The sequence below is a fragment of the Chiloscyllium punctatum genome, chromosome 8 (assembly GCF_047496795.1).
Source record: "Chiloscyllium punctatum isolate Juve2018m chromosome 8, sChiPun1.3, whole genome shotgun sequence".
Lineage (NCBI taxonomy): Eukaryota > Metazoa > Chordata > Chondrichthyes > Orectolobiformes > Hemiscylliidae > Chiloscyllium > Chiloscyllium punctatum.
Genome location: NC_092746.1, coordinates 49886684 through 49913691, shown reverse-complemented (window position 1 = coordinate 49913691; position 27008 = coordinate 49886684). Strand labels below are relative to the sequence as shown.

The following is a 27008-nucleotide window of genomic DNA, read 5'->3' as shown; positions in this document are numbered from 1 at the left end:
GTCCAGGCAGTACACTTGTTTTGAATTAAACCAAAGCATAATAAGAGATGATAGTGATGGATGATTCAGGGTTGACCTGCCAACCATTCAGCACCTTTTTCCCATGCAGTGTAAATTATGCTTCCTCATAGAAATTTAGCATTCTTGCATCTGCCCTGATAAATATGAGCTTCACCAACAATTTACTTTTCATCAATACTGAAGCATTGTATGACCAAGCGACTCATCTAATAGTATAACAACTGTTACAGCAATTGACTGAACTTAAGTGTATGTCATAAGTTCTCAGCTAATGTTTAGGGTCGTGATACTGGGTATATTGATAGTGACATGCTAGAAAGCTGGTAGATTTCTGGAGACTGTAAATAAGACATAAATGCAATGTGAGCTATTAGGTAGCAAGACATTACCCAACTACTTGAAACTGAAATGAGAACAGATGTATTTTTAGACTTATCTTCACGGTTGCAGACATGACAATTTCCCTTAAATTTGCTTTGAATATTTACAGGATAAGGCTATAGCCTGCTGTTGTCTGTTCCATCCTTCAATAGCACCTATTTTTTAGATGATCAATTTTATTTGAAATGCTATGCATAAGAGAACAAAGCTGTAGACTATCCGGGAATGTTTTACATCCAAGTAATAGAGTAGTTAAAGCCACGATGTTGATGATCTTATGATGCATCTGTTTTCTTGTAGAGCTGAGGTTTAGGGTGCTGGTAGGTGCAACTTTAAAGATTTGTGTTCCTGATGTAAATTGGTAAACTTCTCTCAATCATTGCTTGCAATGCTGTTCAACCCTGATTGTGGAGAGGATTGAAAACTCCATAGATCACCAATGTTGCAGAAGTTGACTAACTTGCTGAATATCTTATTGAGACCAATATGTCTTAATACATTTAGTCTGTGCTGGAGGTTCCTTTCCTTTTGTTTGAGCTGGAATCATTTGTTTAATATATTAATGTGCTGTTTAAACTCTGATTAAAATTGGTTGAAGTGTCAGTGTTCTTTAATGTTAAGTAAATTGGAGTATGTTGAGAGCCTTGCAGTGTTAACTGGAACACCATATATTTTCAATATGCTGTAAATTTATTTCAAGGCTTAACTCAAGTACATCTTTAAAATAGCATTTCACTGTTTACAAAGATGAAAGTAACTATAATCTGGTCTATTTTAATGTCTGGATCCAATTTTCAAATCTGCATTTCTTTGAAGCTATCCCACGGTGAATTACATTGACAGTGTAAGTACCTCTTGTTACTGAATTTGATAGTTTTTGGTTGGGGGTGCCTACAAATTTGTATTTTTTTGGGAGACAGTTGGTGGTTACTGGTGACATTTCCATTTTGAAACATATTCTAATACTTCCATTCTTTTAATTTACTTTGTTTTTCTACTGTAGAGACAACTGAGATATAACAACTCATGCTCTATTCAATGTTTAATAAAAGGTCAAGAATTGATATGTGGATTAATTTTGACATGGTGTTTTTCACATTATAAATCAAGTTAAAAATTCCAGTGAATATCTGAATTTTATGCTACAATGTGTCAAAATAATTGTGCCAATTCATGGAGACAATCATAGGCAACTGATTGGGAAAAAGTTGTATATTCTGTAGGATATTGTATAAGTTTTTAAAAATTTGCCCCTTCTGTCAAGTTCTGTCCTTTTTGTATCTGTATTAGTCAGTATTGACTTTCTAGAGATTGCAATACTAAGGCCAAAAATAGTAAGATGGTTGTTTACTTTTTAATTTCAAACAGCAAAGCACTCACTGTTGGTGTACTTGGTTCCTACATTTGTAATTTATTAGGTACTGACTTTTCTTCAGAATGTCTTTAGAAAGGAAATATGGTGAAAAACTGCCTATTATAAGTAAAATTAATACCCCTCTAGTCCTAATAGATAAAGCTATTTCTGCATTGTGTTCACGAAGCAGTTGGCAAATGTTATAACTTAGTAAAATAATTAAAGGGTTCAGAGATTTTATATTCCAGGAGTAAACCTTAAATGGTTATGTTTTCAGAAACAAGTTGTGGTACTGCAATTCCTTTGTTTTTTTTTCTCTTAAAACTAGTACTTTGAAATCATATTACTTCACTTTAATATATGCAGTTTTTTTATGCAGCCAAAAGATAGCTCACTTCAACTTTGCTTTTGTCTTCAGTCCTTTCCCAATCTGAATATTTGATATTTGATCACACTACCATCTGTGATCCTATGTAGAACTCCCATAACCACCTCAACAGCCTTCAGAAAACTTGAACTTCTCTTTCACAGCAAATACCTTCCTCCTCTCTGGGACTGTTGGTTCTGTGTAAAAACCCGCATTTATCTAAAATTTGAATAATGCTCTTTTAACTGTGCAGTCTTCTGCAGCATGTATGTCACATATCTCAACAGAATGAGTTTGTGAGATGAATTCTCTGCTTGCTTGTTTTCTATTTTTTTGATGTGAATATCCTTTAAAGTTGCTATCCACATGTGACTCCAGGACAATGGCAGTGTGGTTAACTCTTAATTTCCGTCTGAAATGACATGACATAAGGCACTCAGGTATACAGAATCATACAGAAAAACCAAAAAGGATAAAACTGGGTGGAATAGGCTTGCAATGGTTTGGGTACCAGAAATTACAGTCTCAAATCCAGTGCTGTCAACACTGCAAAGTCTGTTTTTTGACATCTGGGGACTGTATCAAAATAATAAGAGCAGTGCTATAGACTAATTAAGAAACAGCCTAAACTTCTCTGAAGGGTCTGATTTCTTTTTTGGAATATCATGTTCATATCATGGTATGTCCTGTTCCATCAGCAGGACAGATGCAGCAAGATGGGCAGTGCCTGGTTCAGATCAAGAGGAAGTTCTCCTGCAACATTGACTCCTGATGCAGCAAAATCTCATGATATCAAGTTAAACAACGGCAAGGAAGATTCCTTGTGATTCCCACCCACCAGCACTTAGCCGATGAATCTGTACTGCTTCATGTTGAACACTGCTTGGGCGAGGTGCTTTGGGTAGTGAGGGCACAGAATATCTTCTAGGTTGTGCAATTCCACTATTGACCGAACTCGCTACATTCTGGAGAATATAATTGCCAGTCTGGGCCTGTGTGATGGAACCAAGGAGGACCAAAAACCCAGGTCCTCCTCCTTGACCTATCACCTTGATCCCCTCCCCCACTCACCCATTGTACTCTATGGTAGTTTCTCCCCACCCCCACCCTCCTCTAGCTTATCTCTCCACGCTTCAGGCTCACTGCCTTTATTCCTGATGAAGGGCTTTTGCCCGAAACATCGATTTCGAAGCTGTTTGGATGCTGCCTGAACTGCTGTGCTCTTCCAGCACCACTAATCCAGAATCTGGTTTCCAGCATCTGCAGTCATTGTTTTTTACCCCAGGTCCTTACCAGTCTACTTGTTGCATATACATCTGTCCATGACTGAAGAAATAGAAGTGACCACTAAACAGTCCATGTGAAGACAATCCCATCTTCATTCTGTTTGTCCCCTCCACCATGTTGTGCAGGATTGAGTGAGAATAGATGAGGCCACTCAAAACTGGGCATCTGTGAGGCACTGTGCACCATATGCAGCAGAATAATTCTATTTGACCAGAATCTTTAACCTTATGACTCAGAATATCCCTCACTCTACCTTAACGATCAAACCAGGAAATCAACTTTAGTTCAATGCACCCAGAATGCAGAATGAATTCCCAAGAGCTGCACCAGGCAATTCTCCAAATGAGATGTCATTCTGGTGAAGTTAAACCTTGGACTATTTTCATGCTAAACCACGAAGGCAGCACATAACCGATCCCACAACTAACCGATGAGATTGAATCTCTGCAGTCCTGACGCATCTGGTCAGGATTTTGGTGACCAATTAAACTATTAATAGGAAGCGGAGGAAGCTCCATTCCCAATGACTGGGGAGTCCAACACATCAGTTCAAAATATATGATAGTGCTACCCTCCATTAATTTACTTAACTCTCTCAAAACCATCCACAAAACTGCACCCTGAAGCCTTTACTCAGTCTTAAATGCTTTTTAAGCAAAAAGAATTGTGTGTTTTGTAGTGTGATGTGCGGGTATACAGGTTCACTGCTTGGCAGCATGTAATGATCACTAGATTACCTGTGCAAGACTTAAGTGCATTGATTTGATTTACCACACTTGATGGCAAGAAATGGTTGAAGGCTGGATACAGTAGTTCTTGGTAACAGTTTGCTAATAATACTGAAAACTTGTGCTCCAGAACGAGGTGCATCTCTAACTAAGCTGTTCCACTGCAGCTACACACATGGCATCCACCTGGTAATGTGAAAATTGTCCAGCTATGTCCTATTCACAAAGAGCAGGGCAAGTCCAATCTGATCAATATTTTTCTTGATATCCAATGGCATTCCCATTGCTGAGTAAATTGCAACCATTTTGCTGGAGGCTACCATTGACCAGAAATTGAACTTGATTAGCCTTATATAATTGTGGCTGCAAGACCAAGTCAGAGGGTCAGAATTCTGCAGCAAGTAATTCATTACTTCACTCTCCAACGCCTATGCATCATTGATGAAGCACAACTCAGAAGTGTGATGGGATGTTCTCCAATTGTGCTGGGAGTGCAGCTCCCAAAAACTTAGGGAGCTTTTTTCAGTAGTTTCGAAGCAGACTTCTGTACTTGTCTCTTCATAGGTTTTGGAGTACTGATGGGGTAATTATGCAGTCTACCCACTGGTTTCTAGCAGGAGTAGTTCCACTGTGTAATAAAATGAACTACAAAGATGGTGCTAAATTAAGTATAGTTGTAAGCAGTTATAGAATTTTGTCATTGTTATGAGATGCAGGGTTTTACTCCCCTTTTAAGATTGTAATGAGTTAGCTGGAATAAACTTTCACATTCACTTGTATCAGTGGTCCCAGACTGTTGAGCTTTGGGAACTACACAGTATTGTTGGATCCAGCCCACAACTAACATTGACACATTTCAACAGTTATCACTGGATTGCAGTCAATACTGAGATCTGAGCTTTGCTTTGCCTTCTCCACCTAGCTCCAAGGTATAGAAACCACTTGTGCAAAGAAGGTTGTTTTGCCTTAGGTCAGCAAACTCGACACAGACCAAAGATGGAAGGTAAACCTTCAGTATCACAGTGGAAATGTTAAGCTCCATTACCATTTCAGAGTACAATTTATTATCCCCACTACCCCAAACTTGTGATATGCCAGTTCTTAAATTAGAACAAATTTCAATTTTGTGTAAATTTAAACAGCAGCCTGCTGTGTGTGACACCATCCATGGAGGGACTTGTGAAATTTTTTTCCTAACAACATTTAAAAATACTTCAGCTTGTCAACCAATTCATTCGGAGTTAAATATGACATTTATTTGCCACATTTAACAGCTAAACTTTACTGTGGGAGATAATTGCTGAATTTCTTTGAGCATGTTCATCTCCCCTAAAATATACCCCAGAGGAAAAAAAAATCTACAAAGCCCCAGGATAATAGTTCAGACGCGTCCTTTGAGTTGTCAATCAAATTGCAAGTCATAACGTGAAAAAATTGTCATCAGTTGAGCAAAGCCAACATATGAGGCTGTGTGAAGTGTTTAAATAATCATTCTAACAGCTCTGGATAAATTGTTTTACCTTCTGGTTATGCAGGGTACATCTCCTGGTGTATTCTTCACATTGGTTTCTCTCCATGCTCTGTGCTTTTCCACTGAGCTATTCCATTAATGGCTTTGATAGTGGCAGCTTGTATAAATATAAATTTATTGTTTAAAAAACTGTGTTTGTAATGTGTTCATTTTTCATACTGTATTATACATAGATACCATAAAAACAGCCATTCAACTTAACCAGTTCACATTGCTTTTAGTATTCCACTCAAGCCACCTCCTAGTTTTCCTCACCTGACTCTATCAGCACAGTGTTCTATTTTCTTCTGTCTCCTATATTTAGCTAGCTTGACTTCAGTGCATCTATAACCCATAGTCTTTACTGGTCTTTGTGCTTGGTGAGTTTGAATTTTATTCTGAAATTTATAACAGATTACTTGTTTATTAGCTTAGATTGCGCCTTGGTTTTATTCTTGCCCAAAAGTGAAAACACCATTTGAGGCTACTCTGTCAAAATGTTTCATAATTTTGAAGATGTCCGTTAGGTCAATCCTTAGCCTCCATTTTTCAGGTGAGAAGAGAAACATCATGTTCATTCTTTTCTGATGGGTATGACATCATGGTTCAGTTACCATTTTTGTTCAATTGTTTTTGTACTCCTGTAACCCAAGGTATTTTACATAAGATGGTAGCTAGTATTTTCACAGTGCTATAAGTATGATCTAACAAAGGTTTGATGCAATTTTAGCATAACTTTATTCTATCCTAGCAATCAATCTCATGCTTGGTTTGAGCATAAGAGGAGGGCATTCGGCCTTTCAAGTGTCCTCTGTTTGACTGTGGCTGATCATCTGTCTCAAAGCTCTTTTCTACACTATGCCAATATTCCTTGATGTCATTAGTCTCCAGAAATCTTTTTGTTTTAAACATGCTCATTGATTTAGCTTCCTCTGTGTGTTGGAGCAGAGCATTCTAACAATTTATCACCCTCTGAGTGAGTGAGGAACTTCCTTCTTATTTCAGTTTAAATGGCTTAGCCCTTGTTCTGAGATTGTCTGGTCTGATTTTATTCATATTAGTCAGGGAAGCATCCTCATCCACACTGTCACATCTTGTAAGAGTTTAAGTTTCAATGTGATCATCTCTGATTCTTCAGAACTCTACGAAATATAGACCTGGTCTCAAATCACTGCTCATAAAACAATCCCACCATTCAAGAATTAATCTCATGATCTTCACTGCTCGTCTTCTTTGCTGAGTATATTCCTCCTTAAATAAGGGGAACAAAACTGTACACAATACTCCAGTTGAGGCTTTACTAATGCTCTGTACAACTAAGCAAGACAGCTTTACTCCTGTACTTGGGGCAGCATGGTGGATAAGTGGTTAACACTGCTGCCTGTCCGCGCCAGGGAGCCGGGTTCGATTCTAGCCTTGGGCGACTGTCTGTGTGGTGTTTGCATGTTTTCCCTGTGCATACCCATGTCTGCATGGGTTTCCTCCAGGTGTCCGGTTTCTTCCCAAAATTCAAAGATGTGCAGGTTTGGTGAATTGGCCGTGCTAAGTTGCCCATAGGTTAGGTGCATTAGTTGGTGTAAATGTAGAGTAATAGGGGTAGGGGAATGGGTCTGGGTGGGTTACTGTTCGGAGGGTTGGTGTGAACCTTTTGGGCCAAATGGCCTGTTTCCACATTGTAGGGATTCTATGATTTTTATGATTTACTCAAATCCCCCAGTGATGAAGTCTGGCATACCATTTGCCATCTTAATTGTTTGTTGCCTTGAAAGCCAACTTGAAGTGATTTATGAACAAGGATACCCAATTCCTTTTATATACTTGCACTTCCCACTGTGTTCCCATTTTAGATATACCCTGCCTTTGTTTTTCTACCAAAGTTAATCACTTCTCACTTATTCACATTATATTCCATGTGCTATGCTCAAGCCCATTCATTTAGTCTAAGTCCTTTTCAAACCTCCTTGTAACCCCCTTACAACTTTTGTTCCACCTAATTTGATGTTGGTTCTGAGATACAAATCATTTACTGTCCACAAATTAGGAATAATTGTGGACCCAGCATTGACTTTTGTGGTACATCATGTGCAACAGTCTGCCATCTGAAGAATGATCTATTTATTTCTACCTTTTGCTTTCCATCTATTAATCTGATTCTCAATATATGTGCTCTAATTTATTTATTAATCTTCTGGTTTTATCGCAAAGCTTCTGAAGTTCTAAATGCATCACATCCACTAGTTGTTCTTTATCAGTGCTACAAATAATATTCTCAAAAGTCCTAAATTTGTCAAGCATAATTTTCCTTTTACAAATCCATGTTTACTTTGCTCAGTTTTGCCATTCTTATCTAAATGTCCAGTCAACATTTCCTTCAGAATAGATTTTCCCCATACTTGCTCTGCTACTGACATTAAAACCAACAGGCTGCATCCTTGCAGTCCTTTTCTCAAATAGTGAGGTTGGATTTGCTATTTTCCAGTCTACAGAAATCTTTCAGAATCTATAGAATTTAGATAGGTATCTACCAGTAATCATGACGTGGAGGTGCCGGTACTGGGTGGACAAAGTTAAAAAAATCTCACAACACCAGGTTATAGTCCAACAAATTTATTTGGAAGTACTAGCCTTCGGAAGTGTTTTGTGTGATTTTAACTTTTAGCAATAATCAGTTCTCTAGCCAACACCTGCACTCTGGGATGAAGCTCATCTGTTCCAGGGAATTTATCAACATTCAATCCAGTTAACTTTTCAAGTACTACATCTTTACCAATACTAATTCCTTTTAGTTCCTCAATTTCATAAGTCCTTATGTTGCCTAGTATGGGGGATTTTCTGTATCTTTTGTGAAGATGAGCAGAATGTAACATTAATTTCTCAGGCAGCATCCATGGAGAGAGAGCAAGATAACGTTTCGATTCGAGATGACTCTTCTTCAGACCTCTTATTTGTCCTAGTTAATATTTTCCTTTTCACATTCCTAGAATGCTGAAATAAGCTTTATGTTCTTCATTGGCTTATTGTCATTTTCACTTTTCCTTTTCTTAACCAATTCCTTCATTCTCCTTCGCTGGGACTTTAAGTACTCCCAATTCTCACTTCAGGCATGCTACGATGATGGCAGCAGTTCACTCGAGCACCAAGCATACATTTCTGCAGTTGATGAGACTTGCTTAATATGTGGTCATCTAGGTGACCTGTTGCATTCACAACTTCCCACATGCTGCTGGACACACATTCAACATGAGGAAGCTGTCTTACCATATCCTAATGTTAAAACAAGTGAAGTCAAGATATTAATTTAGTTTTGTTAATACTTTATTTTCCTCTGCCTTAACTTAAACTACTGAGAAACCTTGAACTGATAAATGTGTCTCATCCTTTATGCACTTTACTATTGCAATAAACCCAATTAAACCACATTTTCCCCTTCTGCACTGAATTCCCACATGAACCTTATTCAAAGATTCACTTTTTTTTAACCTCTTCCTTGATGATAAGCCCCTCACTGGTCATGTAGTTTAAAAAACTGTCTCATATAAATTCCTTTTAAACAAATTTATTCGAAAATGTTAGGGACACTCCTGAAGCAGGTACAACTTGAACTTTGACTTTTTGGCCCAGTGATGGGGATTCTGCACATATCAAGGTTAAACAAACCTGTTCCACAGAAGCCCATTAGTCTACTACACCTGATATTCCCAGGCAGATCCCCCATCAAAGTCTTAACCAGGGTGTCTGCTTAGCTTCTGAGATTGGGTGTTTTCAGACCAGTATGGCTGTAGGCCCTGTCTCTCATAGTTAGTTTGTTTTAATCATTATGTTTGGACAGATTATGACAAAATTCCAGGTTAAATGGGACTTGAACCTGGACCATTTAGTCTAGAGGTAGGCATATTGCCACTGTGCCATAAGGTCTTCCTCTCTTATAGAGAATCTCTAATGAGTCACTAGCTGGTTCAGGCTAACCTTTCTGAACCTGATGTGACTTAAATATGCAGCCTTCCGGTCTGGAGTCAGACACGCTATCATTGTGCTACAAACCCAGCTTCACTAGTTAGATTAGCTTCTGCTAGAGAAATTAACATCAGTTGCTCCGACTACTTTTAGCTAATTGACCAATAATGGCCACTATCAGGCAATTCCTTGATTAGCTACACAATCCAAATTACTTGAAGATTATTGGTTCTATGATTTTTCTATATTTAAACTTGTAACTTTTTAAAAAGTCTTTTTCTATGTGAAACAAATTCTCCCCTCACTATACGTATGTGTCATTTTGTTATCTTCTGGCCTTACTGGCTTTATTGAACTCTGTTGCGTCCTTCTGTGATTTGTACCTTTGTACGTTCAGATGCTTTTGCTGCTTCAACTCAGTTAAGTTCTGATTATTCAAGTAATATGTGACTACCTATTTTTCTTAACACAATGTAATATTTTTGTTTGTCAATTCTGTGCCCATTCTGCAGGTTATTATTAACATCTTGTAATTGATTGCATTCCTTCTTTGTTTTGACCATGATGTTGTCCACCCATTTTGAAATTGTTTTTGATTCTAAACTCTGAAGTCATCAATTTAAGCAACATTGGCCTGCAACACTAATCCTTGTGGGATCCTGCGTTTCACTGAATAGCTATTGTTTACCTGTTCTCTCAATTTTCTGTCTTTCAGTTGCTATTAATTCAGTAACTCATCCCCTGACATGTGCTTAAAATGTATTCATTAGTCCATTATGTGATACCTTAATTATCTCCTACTCTATTAGCATTACATAATATGAAAGAAACTTCAGAGTCATCGTATGCCTGTATAGAACTTAGCTAATTGTTGAGCTGTATAAAATGAATTGTTAATGGAAATATTCATATTTTAGCTTATCAGTATTGCCAGTCGTTGGACAATTGGGACAGTAGACTCTAAGCAGATAAATTGAACATAATTTAAAATTACAGATTTTGCAATTTTGATCATATGTTTTGCTAATTAAAAACCATCCAAAGGCTAATTCTAAATAACTGAAATAACTCTTTCAACAGGTCTCCCACTATGGCTGGAGGGCTGTTTGCTGTCAGCAAGAAATATTTTGAATACCTTGGCACATATGACACAGGAATGGAGATCTGGGGAGGAGAGAACTTGGAATTTTCTTTCAGAGTAAGAATTCTATTTGTCCTTAAATTTATAAGTCTGGAATATTAAATGAAAAGTAATTCCTTTGGTCATGCTTTGGAAGAAAAGTTGGACCATCTTGGATTCATGTTCCAGGGAAGACCTGTCCTACTAGAGTTACCAGTGATATATGGGTTACATTTAACAGTTTATGCAGGCATGTATTTAATCTCGTACTATATTACAATATAGTGGGGACTGTGGTGAGCAATGAGATGACTTTAGGTGTGAGAAGAAAATACTTATCAAGACTGCAGGTAGATTTCCTGATAATCGTTTATTTTGTTACGTGACCTCTACATCCTGATTTAAAGGAAGTAAAGTTGGTATAACTGAATCGGGTGTCAGTGTGCACCATCTATTTATACTTCTATTCTGTATCTGATTAAGTCGTTTTCATAAAGAAATAGACTAGTTGGACCGAAGGGTCTGTTTCTGTGCTGTGCATCTCTGACACGAATAAATTTACTTCCAAATAGTATTTGGTGTTTATAGGTGTCCAAAATTATGATATACATCTTATGATTTATTATAAAGTATAATAGATTTCTGATACTGTGAATATGTCCAGCACAAAGCAACTTGTTTAAAATTGTTAATTTCCTGAAGCCTTTCAATTTCTCAGATGAAGGTGTTTTGGCTGTACTGATGGCTAAATGTATATATTCGCCTTTGGTTTGGTAATGAATTATACAGCCTTGGCATTCATCATAGTCTGTGCGCTGACCTCCTTTTAATGGTGACCATGAAACCCATTGAGTGTCCTTCAGGGAGAGAAATCTTGCCATCCTTATCTGTCTGGTGTGCATCTGGAGTCACATGTACAGCAGTGTGGTTGACTCTTAATTGCCCTCTGAAATGGCCTTGCAAGCCATTCAGTTGTAACAATCACTACAAAGTCTGAAAAAAATTAAACCGGATGGACCACCTGACATCAAGCTAGGCACTGGAAATGACAACAGCAGAAACACCCTCAGAGTTCTCTTACTAACATCTGGGGATGAGTGTCAAAACTGGGAGTACTGTCTCACCGTTTTACTATTGATCAGAAACTGAACTGAACAGACCATATAAAAATATGGCTACAAGGGCAGATCAGCGGTTAGGAATCCTGCTGTGAGTAATTCATCATCTGACTCTCCAAAGGTGTCCACTATCTATAAGAGACAAATCAGGAGATTGATGGAATACTCCCCACTTGTTTGGATGAGTGCAGCTTCAGTAATACTCAGGCAGCTTAATACTATCCCAGGACAAAACAGCCTGCTTAATTGGTATTGCATCCACATTCACTCCCTCTGGTACCAATATTTGGCAGCAGCAGTATATACCAGCTACAGACCCACTGTAGAAATTCACCAAATCTCCTTAGACAGCCTCTTCCAAACTCATGACACCATCCACAAGGACAAGGCAAAACAGATACATGGGAATCCCTCCATCTGCAGATTTTCCACTAAGTACTCATTATCTTGACATGGAAATATATTGTTGTTCTGTGTCTTTGGTTGAAAATCTTGGAACTCCCTGTCTAACAGCATCATGGGCTGACTATAACGAATAGATATTTATTGTTCAAGTAGGCAGCTGATTGCCATCTTCGCAAGTGCATTTAGAGTTGGGCAATAAATGACAAACTAGCAAAGTCTACATCCCATTAATGAGTTCTAACAATAGAAAGTCTCAGGATTGGTGGGGAAGCTGCAATTAACCTCAGTATGTGGGGATGGTGGCTCAGTGGTTAGTACTGCTGCCTCACAGCACCAGGGACCCAGGTTTGATTCCAGCCTCTGGCGACTGTCTGTGTGGAGTTTGCACGTTCTCCCTGTGTCTGCGTGGGTTTCCTTCTGCAGTCCAAAGATGTGCAGGTTAGGTTAATTGGCTGTGCTAAGTTACTCCGTGTTCAGGGATATGTAGGTTAGGGGCATTAGTCAGAGGTAAATATAGGGTAGGGGAAATGGGTCTGGATGGGCTACTCTTCAGAGGATGGGTGTGGACGTGTGGGGCCAAAGGGCCGGTTTCCACACTGTAGGGATTCTAGGGGAAGGAATGAGAAAAAAATGGCCAGTACTGTCAGTTCTGCTATAACACTGTAGTTCCATTCTCATGCTGTCTTATACGAAAATTGTGTAACAACAGCACCATTTAAACTAATGGGGCCGGAATTGTGTTATAAACCAATACATGCTTTAAAAGTTTGTTTCAGAAGCAATGTCCCCAATTCGTCAATTGCGTTATAGCGAATTCACATTAACAAAATTAGCATTATAGCAGAATGACCTGTATTCTTGTCCTAATTATCACCAATTTGTCGACTATCATTCACCCTCCAAATCCATTGTTAAAATGGTCAAGTTTAAAAATCATAGTGTGGAAATTCTGTTTGAAGTAAATTTGGAAAGTAATGAAATGTACTCATTGCAATTAATGGGAGTATAAAACATTGATCAATTTAAGAAATGAAATTGCACATGCTCCATGAAAATAACTTGGTTTTTTTTTCAGATATGGCAGTGTGGGGGTTCCTTAGAAATACATCCTTGTTCTCATGTGGGCCATGTTTTTCCTAAACAAGCTCCATACTCAAGGAGCAAAGCCCTGGCAAACAGTGTGCGTGCTGCACAAGTCTGGATGGACGAATATAAAGAACTGTATTTTCACAGGAATCCACATGCCCGTTTGGTGAGTTGTAATCGTTACTTAAGTGCTCTAATATGAACAAAGTGCAATAGCTAATTTTAAATTTCAATGATTTTGGATCTACTTTAAGTATGTAGAGTGGTCTTATTTTCATATTTTAGGTTAATTTAATCTTTCAAGTGAATAAACTCAGTACTAGTAAAGTCCTTTAAATGTTGTGCTTTAATTGAATAGAGGTGGTGGGAGCACATCATTAATATCAAAAAAGTCAAAAATGTGTACATAATTTTGAAAATTAATTTATATGCATACATTTTTTTCTTTGATAATTAAAGTATCAAAACTCAAAGTTGAAAGAAAAGGCTTGCATAGAAATGGTTTAAAAATCCATCGCCCCTTTTCTTAATATTAATTTCGAGGATAATTCATAAAATATACAGACTTGTGAAAACATAAATGGGGTGAGCATTATTGAGCTGTGGTTTGTTTCAGAAGGTGGGCTCTTTCATTTAAATATTTAAACTGGGTGGTAAAATAATTCATTTTAGTTCAGTTACACTTTTAAGTTTTCAGTTGTATTGATCATTTTGAAGTGCTGTTTTATCACCATCTCAGATTTTCTTTGTCTAGGTCATGAAGATTAAGAAATCAGTAAGCTAGTTTAACATTGTTAAAAGTTGTTATTTCATAGCTATATTTGTAGCTCCTGTGAGGTTAAATTATTTCCCTACATTTTCTGATTTGCAGGAACCTTATGGTGATGTATCAGAAAGGATAAAACTGAGAGAGAAACTACAATGTAAAAGCTTCAAATGGTTACTGGAGAACGTTTATCCAGATATTCATGTACCTGAGGATCGGCCAGGCTTCTTTGGAATGGTACTTAATCTTCATCCTGAAATATTAAGTTGTCTTCCAAAGTTAGTTGTTTTGCTTGGAGCGACAAACATTAATGACTTAAGCTTTCTTCCTTTTAAAGCTTATTTGATTTCATTTTGTCAGTTTTAGCCTGGTATGGTATCACCCTCATTTCTGTGCCGTAAGCTTGAGTGTTCCCATTTCAGAAATATAAACGCGAAAATCTAAGAGTGACATTCCATTCAAGTACTGACAGAGTGCTTGGAGGTGCCATCCTTCAGAAGGCAAATTAAATTAAGACTCCATCTACTCTCTGTATGATGTAAAACATCTCTGGGCACTTTTAACAGAAGAAGAGATGGTCAATATTTATCCCTAAATCAGTATCTCAGTGGCATTTGACAAAAAAACTTTTCATTGTCATGAAGGAATTTGGTGGACCTTGGTGTGAGTAAATTAGCTGACATAATTGCTGCAACTTATGCAGTACTGCACTTCACAAATACAACTGACTGTGAAACACTCTGAAGTCATATAAATGCAAATTTACCTATAAAGCACAGCATTTTCCTGATTTTCTACTGAAAACTTTAGAAGATAGCAAATGTCACTCTTTATTCAAAAAGGAAGGGATCCAGCAGGTAACTACAGGCCAGTTATCTTAACAGCTGTCATAGAGCATATGTCAAAAGGTGTTATTAAAGAAGTTATAGCAAGGGACTTGGTTACATTCAAGATAATCTCGGTTAAATCAGTATGGTTTTGTGAAAAGGGAATCACATTTCACTGATCTGTTGGAATTCTTGGAGGAGGTAAGACATGCTGTGAATAAAAGAGAACCAGTGGGTATACTATACTTGGATTTACAGAGACATTTGTTAAGGCTATGGTAGAAAATAAGCACTCCCTATTGTCTATTGCAAGAGGAATTGAATACAAAAGTACTGACATTATGCTTGAGTTATACTGGGCACTGGTGAGACCACATCTGGAGTAATATGTTTATATTATTCACCATGTTTACGAAATGATATAAATATATATTGGAGACAGTTCAGAGATTTACTGGAATAATAACTGGAATGAAAAGCTTGATTTAGGAAAAACTGAACAGGGTAGGGTTGGACTACCAGAATTCAGAAGAGTAAGAGGTGACCTGATTCAAACTTAAGATCCTGAGGGGCACTGTCTGGTATATATAGAGAAAGTGTTTCCTCTTATGGCAGTATCTGGAACTTGGGGTGACTGTTGATCATGCTCACCCACTTAAAACAATCTTGAGAGGAAATTTTCTGTGGGAGGTATTTAGATTGATGGTTTGAAATTGTTTCTTGAGGATATTTGTTAAAATGTCTTTTCACTCTGATCACAAATAGTACAGTACACTTACTAAAGAATACTCATCATTATGACACTGATTATTATTATTATTATGGTGAAAAGCACAATGTCCTTCCCTCAGAGTGTTTTCATTCTGCAGTTCAAACAAAGGGAAATTTTGATTGCTGCATTGATTTGACCAAGAGTATTATAGATTCACTATACTTGACCTTCACCTATTCGCCTGCCACCCCAATCCCAGTGCTGCATCCCTACCCCTCCCCTTCTCTCCCCCTTATTGTCCATTCTCCTCAACCACCACCCTGCCCACTCTCACACTTGCCTTAGATATTTTTATGAAGGTGTAGAGGTGGACTATACCTTTGAGAGTTGAAAAGCTAACAAGGACTGACAAAGCACAGTGTGTCCTGAACAAAGTAACAAACTTGGGGAATCAAATAGCTACAGCTGAGTTGCCATTTAAATTAAATTTATATTATCAGTTTAAAATATGCCCAAGATACCAAAGTCCAATCAAATTTGAATTTAGTATTTTGATGATATTAAAACCAAAGAAACAATCTGATGTTTTAGGGGTATGAAACTGGATATTTTGAATAGTTATGAGGAGAACTGCCAAGGCACCAACAAATACAAACTGCCAGCAGAACAACTCTCTGAAAGATACCGGTCTATAAGAAGTTTGCGCAGCAGAACATCGAAGCCAACCTAGAGAAAAATCTGCAGGGGAAGATCTACAAAGGACAATCAACAAAGCTGATTGGTTTTGAAATGTGATTTCTTTCTTGTAAATCTTAATCAGGATTTTTTATTGGATCAATATTGTAGAGTTGGGTAGAAGTTAGTTTTAAGAGAAAAGAGTTGTAAATAGTTGTTGTTTTTGATATTCTCTGTTGGACTTAAAAGTAAAAATGAACAATTTTATTCTTTAAATAGTGACTTCTGGGATAGTTCTTTGCCTCTTGAATTTTAACAGATTATGACGTGAGGTGAACTTTATCTGTGTGACTGGTTTAAATTAGCAGAGGGGTGTACCCTGTGTTGTAACAATATTTATCTCCTCTCAGCAGTCAGTGTTACTTATTGGAATCTGGCAGTTATTGCTGTGAAAGAGGGTGTGTCTTGACCTGCTGCACTGAGTGGATTCCCACCTAATTTCCAAAAGTAGAGTCAACTGGGGAAGGTCAGACTCAGAAGTCTGGCAGTTCGTCTTGTTGGCAGGAAATTGGACAATCAACAACAGGATTCATGTCAGCCTGATCTGTTCTGATGCTAATTGGAAGTTGTGATCCATAATATTTCCAATTGGTAAGAGCTGCTTGGTTTTATTGGTCCATTGCAATATAACTACATATCCATACTACTTTTCTATTCTCTAGCTAAAGAACAAAGGGATGGTGAACTATTGCTTTGATTACAATCCACCTAATGAACACAACATTGCAGGAGAAAAAGTCATTCTGTATCAGTGTCATGGCATGGGACAAAATCAGGTGAGTGACAGCTCAATTTTTTACTTACCGCTGTTTGAATCATATTGCCATGTTGGCCGTCGTTTGATGGGAAATTAACATGTACTCAAGATGGCTTGCTGTGTCCCTGGGGAGTTACTTACTGTCACATCCCAATATCAAATATGTCTCCTTTATTTTAACTATGCCTCCTAGCTCCCAACTAGGTGCGTGCTATTTCTAATAATCTCTTATGCAGCATCTTACCATATGCCTTTGAGGACATCCAAATAGACAAACATTCTTAGACAGAAAATTCAGCTGGATTAATTGAATATGATCTACTTCTCACACACCCGTATTGAATCTCTTTAATCAGCACATATTTTCCACACGTTCAGACACTGTCTCTTACAGATTCCATTAACTTCTCCACAATTGACATTAAACTGGTCTTCCTATGCAACAATCTTAAATAATGTAGCATTTTCAATTTTTCAATACAATCCAAAGGCACATAAAGTTTGGACTGCTCTGTGTGCTAGATTGTTGGATGATGATTAGTATGGCGCTGTCCTTGTATGTCAAATTCTATTTTACTTTCGGAAATACCCAAATTCCCTGCTGGTAAATCATGGCCCATTATCTGTGGCCAACTCTTCTGTGACTCACTGTATTGTGAAAGATGTGCGCGGTTTTCTATCAGCGTCCCCGTGTGAAATGCATGGAGGCTATGCAAGTCCAACTACTTTGAGTGGACGTCCACAATGACTAAGAACATAGAATTTATGAAAAGACATGCATGGTTGATGTGCAGCTGAGTCCAAGACTTACCTGGCCATTTCCACAAATTATTGCCAGCAGCTCCTCCACATTTTCGTCCTTGTTGGCACGCTGTGTCTGCATCCAGGCCTGGCGACCAGACATAACCTCTCACCAGCATCTTCATTTTGGAGGCCCATGGTGGAATAGTCAATGGTTGGCAGTGTGCTTTGCTCCATACAATCACTCTTGCTCCACAAAACAACATGTTGTCATCTTCTGTGAGCTGGTCCAAAAAGGTTTCACTTCTAATTGTAATAGCCCTTTGGTTTCCCCCATCACCACCAGTTTTTTTCAGTTTTGAAAGGACACAATCTTTCTGCATCCAAAGGCTGATATTGTCAGCTGTGATTTGGAGCGTGTCCTGAAAATTGAATATCAACACACTGTTTCACTGATGTACCTGCTCATGGGAGCCTGCTCAATGCATCTGTGTTTGCTACTCAGCCTCCTGGATGGTATTCTAACTTGTAATTAAAAGCACTTGGTAAGTTTTAGAGCCCACTGCTGAATATGGCCCAGAGCTATCGCGAGCACTGCTTTTTCCTCTTTAAGCACACCAAAAAGGGGCTTGTAATCTGTGACTGTCACAAATTTTTGGATTGTAAAAAGATATTGGTGGAACTTCCCTGACTTCCAATATAACCACTAATCTATCTTTCTCTGTCTGGGTATATCTATGCTCTGCATTCGCTAAAGTCCTGGATGCATATGTTGTTGGGTGTTCCTCTCTATTGGGCCATCAATAAGGTGGTGACACACTGGGAGACATCTCTTGTCAACACCAGATCTTTCGTGGGATCATAGTGTGCCAACATTTTAAAGGATGATAGAGATTCATTGCTTCACTGAAAGCTAAGGCGTGTTTGTGCAACTATTTCCCTTTTTTAGGAGATGATGCAAAAATGCAAGGATGGAGGCCAAGTTTTGTATAAACTTTCAGTAGTAATTTACCAGTCCAAGAAATAACCTAAGATCCTGGACAGACTTGGGAGCTGGGACACCTTTGGTCATCCTCACTTTGTTTGCCAACGGGTGTAACCCAGTCTTGTCAGTTCCATAACCCAAGTAGGTCATTTGCCTGGAGCACATCTGTCCCAGCTTAGGCACACCACCACCTTGGGAAAATGCCTTAGGACTATGTCTAAATTCTCTAAATGCTCCTTATTGGTTTTCCATGTTATTAAAAAAATCATCTAGGTAAATGGCGACCTGAGGTAGACCTTGCAAGATGTTCTCCATTGTCAGCTGAAAAATTGAACAGGCAGATGATAGCCCAAATGGCAGTCTTATACATTAATACAAGCCCTTATGGGTATGAATTGTAGAATACCCCTCTGGTAATCATAATCCAAATGTAATTGCAAGACAGGATGGCTCATGTCCAGCTTCGCGAAGGACAAGCCCCACCCCCAACCCCCGCCAGCCTTGCTTATCTGAGGGATCGAGTACTTATCCAGCTGTGAAAAGCTTGTTGTTGTTTGTTTAACATCCCCATGAACCAAGCTGTAGGGCTTCAAAATCGGTATGATCGGTGCTACCTGTTCCTCAAATTGGACTGGTTTGCTAATTCTTTCATTTCCCAGCCTTCAGATCTCTGCCTCAAGGCAAATGGCAGGCCGTGCAGAATTGTGGAATTGCTCCCTGGTCAACATGCAAGGTGGCCTTGGCTCTTCTGAGAGTGCCAAGACCTTCCTGGAAAGCATCTGGGTATTTAATTAGGACTTCACTTGGGTAGTCTTTTTCTATTTGCTCAATATTTTTCAATCTCAGTGAATCTCTCTCAGCCAATTTCACCCCATCAAACATGGGCACAAGCCTTTTACTACAGTTAGTGTTAAGTGAAGCAGTTGTATTTTAAAAGAGACTGGAGCCAAAGTTATATCCTTAATCTGGAAAGGTTCACCAGTATAGGTCCTCAGCCTAGCCTAGATCTTGTGGAAACTTACAGTGAGAGTCCAGAGCAAATTTTGTTAAAGACTGGTTCTGCGCTTACTGATACAGCTGAGCTGATTAGTCTTTCTTCTGTACTGAGAATCATTGACCAGGATTTCAACTGCATTATAGTGTTCTCCAATGTGCATTAGAACCAGATGACCATTTAACCAGATGTTTATTTTGATTGCCTAACAACATCATAATCAGAACCAGTGTAACCCTTCGAAACCAAATGTAGGTAGACATTCCAGATTATGAATTTGCCTGTATACCAGTCTTATCAGTTATCTTACTCAATTGTCTTGAGTCCGCATACTGGCATTGGCTTGCTGGCCTGGATACTGAAGAAATTTTAACCTTTTGGCCTAGGCAAGGCTGTCCTGTTTGGGGCTGTGGGCTGACCTAGAATCCCTCTGATCAGGATATGTCCTGAGCAAGGCTATGCAATTGTCAGTACTTCAAGTCAGAGATGTATAGCATGGAAACAGACCCTTCATTCTAACTTATCCATGCCAACTAAATGTCCTAACCTAATCTAGTCCCATTTGCCAGCACTTGGCCCATATCCCTCTGAAACCTTCCTATTCATTTCCCCATCCAGATGCCTTTTAAATGCTGTAATTGTTCTAGCCTCCACCACTTCCTCTGGCAGCTCATTTCACACAAGCACCACCCTCTGCGTGAAAAAAGTTGCCCCTTAGGTCCTTTTATGTCTTTCCCCCCTCACCCTAAATTTATGCCCTCTAGTTCTGGACTCCCCCACCTCAGGGAAGAGACTGTCTATTTATCCTATTCATGCCCCTCATGATATTATAAACCTCTATAAGGTGACCCCTCAGCCTCTGACTCTCCAGGGAAAACAGCCCCAGCCTGTTCAGCCACTCCCTATAGCTCAAATCCTTCAACCCTGGGTAACATCTTTGTAAATCTTTTCTGAGCCCTTTCAAGTTTCACAACATCCTTCCGATAGGAAGGAGACCAGAATTGCACGTAATATTCCAAAAGTAAACTAACCAACGTCCTGAATAGCCACAACATGACCTCCCAACTCCTGTACTCAATACTCTGATCAGTAAAGCATGCGAAATGCTGCCTTAACTGTCCTGTCTACCTGTGACTCTACTTTCAAGGGGCTATGAGCCTGCACTCCAAGGTCTCCTTGTTCAGCAACACTCCCTAGGACTTCACCATTAACGGTATAAGTCCTGCTGTGATTTGCTTTCCCAAAATGCAACACCTTGCATTTATCTATATTAAACTCCATCTGCCAATTCTCAACACATTGACCAATCTGGTCAAGATCCTGTTGTAATCTGAGGTAACCTTCTTCGCTGTCCACTACACCTCCAATTTTGGTGTCATTTGCCAACTTACTAACTATACCTGTTATGTTCACATCCAAATCACTTATATAAATGACGAAAAGTAGTGGACCCAGCACAGATCCTTGTGGCACTCCACTGGTCACAGGCCTCCAATCTTTCACCACCACCTTCTGTCTTCTACCTTCGAGCCAGTTCTCCCTGTATTCCATGAGATCTGACTTTGCTAACAAGTCTGCTATGGGAAACCTTGTCGCACTCCTTACTGAAGGCCATATAGATCACATCCATCGTGCTGCCCTCATGAATCCTCTTTGTTACTTCTTCAATAAACTCAATCAAGTTCGTGAGACATGACTTCCCATGCACAGAGCTGTGCTGACTATCCCTAATCAGTCCTTGCCTTTCCAAATACATGTCAATGCTGTCCCTCAGGATTCCCTCCCAACAACTTGCCACCACCGATGTTAGGCTCATCGGTCTAAAGTTCCATGGCTTTTCCTTACCGCCTTTTTTAAATTATGTGGTGTTCTTCAAGCTCAGTCGGCAACTTGTATGCTCCAACTTTTGCATTTTCCAGTGATAAAGCCATTTGTAGTACCTTTTTGAAGTCCAATTGGGCTTCAGCTAGTGAGCATTTTTGCATAGTGACAGCATTAATCCCACATACCAATGGTGTCTCAGCATCTCATTAAGAGTTAAACCAAAGTCTTAGACTCCTACCAGTTATCCCAACAGAATCAAAAATTCTGATTGTAGATAACCCTGGTTCTCAACTTACTGGGTAAAAGTGATAGCGTCTCAGAATTAGAGGCTGGGGGTTCCAATATTCCTTAATTAAATCTGTCAATTCTTGAAAGTTTTTAGTATCTAATGCCTCCGAGAAAATTAGGTTCCTAATGGTGCAAAAAGTTGCAGCTCCACAGATTTTCAGGAGAGTTATTTGTTGTTTTTCATCAGCCACAAATTTGTTTACTTAGAAAAAATAACGCATTCTTTCCAGAACTGGGCCCAGTCCTTGACGGCAGGATCAAATGAGTCAAGCTTCCCAAACAAAGGCATGATACAAGAAATCCTTCCTTCAACTCAATGATGACCGTTTCAAGCTGTCGTCATCACTGAAATAACTCGACAGCAGCTAGTACCTTGTCTCCAAGTCACCCTTTATTTACACATGAATAGTCCTTGACATTCATACTGCCTCTTAGAGTCAGCTCTGAGTGGCAGCATCTCTGACAGCCCTCTTTTCGTCTGTCAACCAGAGATCCCTGATTGGACCAGAATAACAGCCCCAATCAGGGAACTCCTATGAGTTCCTAGCTGACCTCGTCAAAATCACTACAGAGACCAAAACAAAGAGTATTTCAGGTGTGGTCCCACCAAGGCCTTGTACAAGTGCAGTAAGATAGTCTTTCTTCTGTACTGAGAGTTACAATACTGTCCGATGTGCTGGCTGGGTATTGCCGTCAATGTCCTTGTAAGTTCACAGCCTTTTGGAGATCTGCATATGGTGAATGGCATGCTGACACTTGGTTCTGGGAGTTGCTGCCATAATGCACAGACTTGGACATCCTTGTGGACGTAAAATTAGTGGGAATGCTAATTGCAATAGGCTGATGAAGTATCAGAAATGATGCTCTACATTATTGGTGTTCTTTAAGCAGCAAATTGTTTTTGTGCTTCTAGTTTTTTGAATTCTCTTCACACAATGAAATCCGTTATAATACTCGCCAACCTGAGGCGTGTGCTGCAGCAGATCCGGGGACTGACCATTTAACAATGCATCTTTGCCAAGAGAATAAAAAGCCTGTGCCTGAAAATCAGAAATTCATTTTTAAGGAGGTAAAAGATGTTATGTTTATTTTAAAATATACATTTAAAACTGCTCTTGTTATTCATTATGTACTTTCAAAGGAAATCATAGTATGTATAATTTAGAATTTTCAAGTCTTTCTGAATTTTTACTAAATTTTATGTAACTGTGTTAAATATAACTGTAACTGCTGTCAGTAATAAATTCAAAAAGACTGAAACGATGACCGCCACATGTAACAGCTCATCAATGAAAGACAAACTCTTTGAACTACTTAAGTGGCAAATTACAGATATGCAGGTTAAAACATGGTCACAGCACCGCATTTTGTCAGACATCTTATTTTAATTAGTTTGTAGTCTCGCTTATTTTTGTTGTAAACCTTTTCTTCTGTCTTCGAAGGATGGCTCAATCTACCACATCCAAACGGAAAGGTGCCTCCAGGCTGTACACAATGCATTCAGTAATGGTCGTCCAGGACCATTACTACGGCCTTGCACAGATATCGACCACCAGAAATGGTTCTTTCAAGAAAGAAAATGATTTATAGATATTCAGGTTCATTAACAACTTCATAAAGCTACCATTACCAAAATGCGACTGAATTTTCCTATGAACGATAGGATCACTTCAAATCTATAAACTGTCTCCTTTAGAATACTTCAGGATAGGATGTTCAGATCTGCATCATATACTGAGATCTTCATACAGATTTTATCACTGAGAACAGTTTAGTTTTAATAATGCCTTGAAATTATGAAAAGCTCTCAATTTCCAAAGGACAATGTGGTTCTTTAATGCAGTTGGTAATAACTTGATTGCATCCCATTTGAACATATGTGGTGAAGAATCCATTGATTTCAACAAGATTTGTGAAAGGCTTTGAAACAATTATTTGCAAGAGTGAGCTTATGTTAATCTTCTTTTGGACGTCTTGAAGTCTGTTATCTATCATGTCACAGCCATGTGAGAGAGACAGCACTTTGCTCCAATTTTTATAAATAAATAAGGAATCAATGTCCTTTTATTTTTTGCTCAAACTAGGGTCAAAAAGAGTGAAAATGTTCATATTGTTCTATGAAACATTTCGATTTTGAATGTATCATCTGGTTTTAGTGCACTTAGGATGTGTTATGTCTTTGAATCATGGTTTTTTGAGTCCCATAATCTTGCTGCATTCAGTCTGTTGTGAAATTGAAAGTGTGTTCACTACTTGAAACTAAAGAGGACACTTTTTGGAATTTATTCTCATGATATTTAAGCATATGATGTTCAGTGGTAGAAATTTCATGGGAATATCTGTGGACTTTAAAAAGGATAGGGTAATATCTTAAGTTTACAGCTGATAATGATACTCTTATTTCTGGCATTGATCTGCATGAGGTGATGTGAATGTTTGCACCATTATTGGAGAATGCTAAGGTCTAACACCAAATCTGCTGTCACACAGTTTCTGAAAACACTTAACCTGACTTTGTAGGACACAGTAAGAAACTTTATTATGAGTTCCAGCTAATGAAATATTTTTGAAGGGCAGTCCCTGCTGTTTTGCAGTCAGTGAGAGTAATGTCTTGTTAATTTATTTTTGCAGTGCTTGTTGAGAGCTAAAGAATGACCTGGAATGACAGGTGGAAAAAAAACTCTTGCTCTTGTTCAAGTGGTGCCTTTGGGATCTTTGATATCCACCTCAATAGGGAGTTGGGGCTTGGGTTTAATATCTGAGGGCTAGCATCTCATACATCACATGCTAAACATTATATTGAACTCTGTTTAGATTGTGCTGAAGTCTGAGGTTTGGGCTTGAGACCATGACATCAAAAAGTGAGAGACACCAATTGGCGCAATTGTCATTGTGCACCTTAGCCAATCTTTTTTAACCTTTTGAAACATGGGACTCAATCTAAATGAGATATGAAATGGGGCACAAGAAGGAATTTTCATAAACATACCTTGTGTACATGAGCATATTGATATATTCCATTGTGTCACCATATCTTTTCATTTACAATTAAATATTTAGATGGGCACTTGTTAAAACAATTATTAATCATGAGTTTGAGATTAGGATCTGGAAGTGCTCGAGCTTTACATTTTAAATGATTCTGTGCCTGGTTATGGAATGTTAAACGTGCTTCAACTTGTCCAGAATTTGAAAAAAAGTATAAGACGACTGTCCTTAATTTAATGTTAATTTGTAACCACTTCAGGATAGTTTGTATTAAAAAAAATCACGTTTTAGATTAATGTTCATTGGCTCACTCCTGCCTATGTAGCTGTAATATCATATCACAAGTGAAAAGTAAATGTGCAATGATTTGTTTGAATACAGTAGATGCATTTTATTTTGATTAAACATTTGAAGGACTTCTATTTTTGCACTCTAATTGCAAAGTGTAGTTCTGAGAATTAATATTATAGTACTAAATATAAAAAATATTTTCTTCCCTCAATGTATAAATTGAAGTAAATAGCCAAAAATGTTTATAGAATTTTCAAATGCTGTATATGTGTATGAAAAGACTTGCTTACCAAACAGTAGCAATATGTCTGTGGAAGGATGAGTTGAATGGCTTTGCACTTCTATACTTAACTTTGATATTGTGATACCTGAATGCTGGAGAATGTACTGATCTGTTTCAAATAATTGCTTTTGATAGATATTCATTGACCCAAACAGCAAATCACTGTGTTCAAGGGCTTATTGACTTCTAAAAATTATGTCCTGGGCTTCCATAACATGTAATATTCTGATTTGTTTTGTCTTATTGAAAGAACTTTGTTTTTATTTAAATCTGTCCATTGTACATATATTGACATACATTTCTACAGCAGTTTATGGGGCTTAAATTAAGGTGAAAGATTGTACAATGTTCCAGTTACTACCACCAAACAGATATGCTGAGACTAGAACCTGGTCTTGAGGGTAGTTGAGTTGGACTGCAAATGTTGATAAAATTTACTACTTTTGGATAAAATATAAATGTCAAAGGATTTGTATTTGTGTTTCTTTGGTGGATATCTTCCTAATGGACACATTTTTAAAAATCACCCTATTTTAGAAATTGTCACTTTTGCTACTATGCAATATCAGATACCTACATCTATCTGAGTTTCAATAAAAGGACTGCACAATTTCTTGTGAATTGTATATTGCCCAGAATATCTGAGCATTAATGTGATGAAAATGGAGTGTATATATTTTTATTCTCCAGTTGTTTGCTTGCTGAAGAGCTGGCAACACTTTTTAAAAATACAGTTGAGACTGAAATCGTGGATTGATTGCCATTTTTTAAAATGAAATATCTGGTGCATTTTTAAATAACATTTTTGAGCGAACAATCACAATGCTTTCATGTGTTGCACAGATGTTGAGATTTAACACAATGCTTCTTATCTGAGAATTCTCCATGCAACTGATTTAAATTTTGAACATGCTTTAAATTTTTAAATAAAATAAAATATTTCTTGTGAATTACAAAATGCATATCTTATAAATCAAGTCTTTGTGATACTTTTTAAGAATGTCTTAAGACTTTTAATGGGAATTATGGGAATAAATTTGCAAAATGTATGCAACTGTGTCCAACTATTTTCTTCAATAAATCTATTGCAAGGAATTGCCAATACTGCATTTAATATTTGTGAGCTGGTGGATTTGCTTGAATGTTTTTGTGACCATTGGAATGTGATGGTAGATCTATATAGAATCTTGAAGCCACAGAGGTGTACTGCATGAAGTTTTGGATTGAGTGGGAGTGCATCTGATACAGTGCAGAGTTGTTTTCTCGTACGAATTTCCTGTTATAGATGGGACACTGGTGGTGAGATATCTTTTACTCCTTTTTCTTCACCTTTTGCTCACCTGTAACGAGATGTAGTTTTGAAACGTAAACAAAATGAAAACATTCGCTCCCTCAAGTGTAGACAAACAGGAAAAATGACGACTAGAGATGAAGCATTCACCTGTGCTGTTAACAAAATAGCAAGGCAAAAATCATGTTTGAATTA

The 27008-nt window shown here is 38.1% G+C and overlaps 1 protein-coding gene across 1 annotated transcript in view; it reads left to right on the top strand.

The window, feature by feature from the left end:
• The window catches only part of galnt12 (UDP-N-acetyl-alpha-D-galactosamine:polypeptide N-acetylgalactosaminyltransferase 12), an 86186-nt gene extending 59555 nt beyond the window's left edge, over window positions 1-26631 (top strand). The window contains exons 5-10 of the mRNA XM_072575498.1: window positions 10683-10800; window positions 13321-13497; window positions 14203-14334; window positions 17034-17147; window positions 22874-23029; window positions 23403-26631. Coding sequence (XP_072431599.1) covers window positions 10683-10800; window positions 13321-13497; window positions 14203-14334; window positions 17034-17147; window positions 22874-23029; window positions 23403-23543 — 838 coding nt within the window. The 3' untranslated portion in view covers window positions 23544-26631. The remainder of the gene's footprint in view (window positions 1-10682; window positions 10801-13320; window positions 13498-14202; window positions 14335-17033; window positions 17148-22873; window positions 23030-23402) is intronic.
• Window positions 26632-27008: the final 377 nt, after the last annotated feature.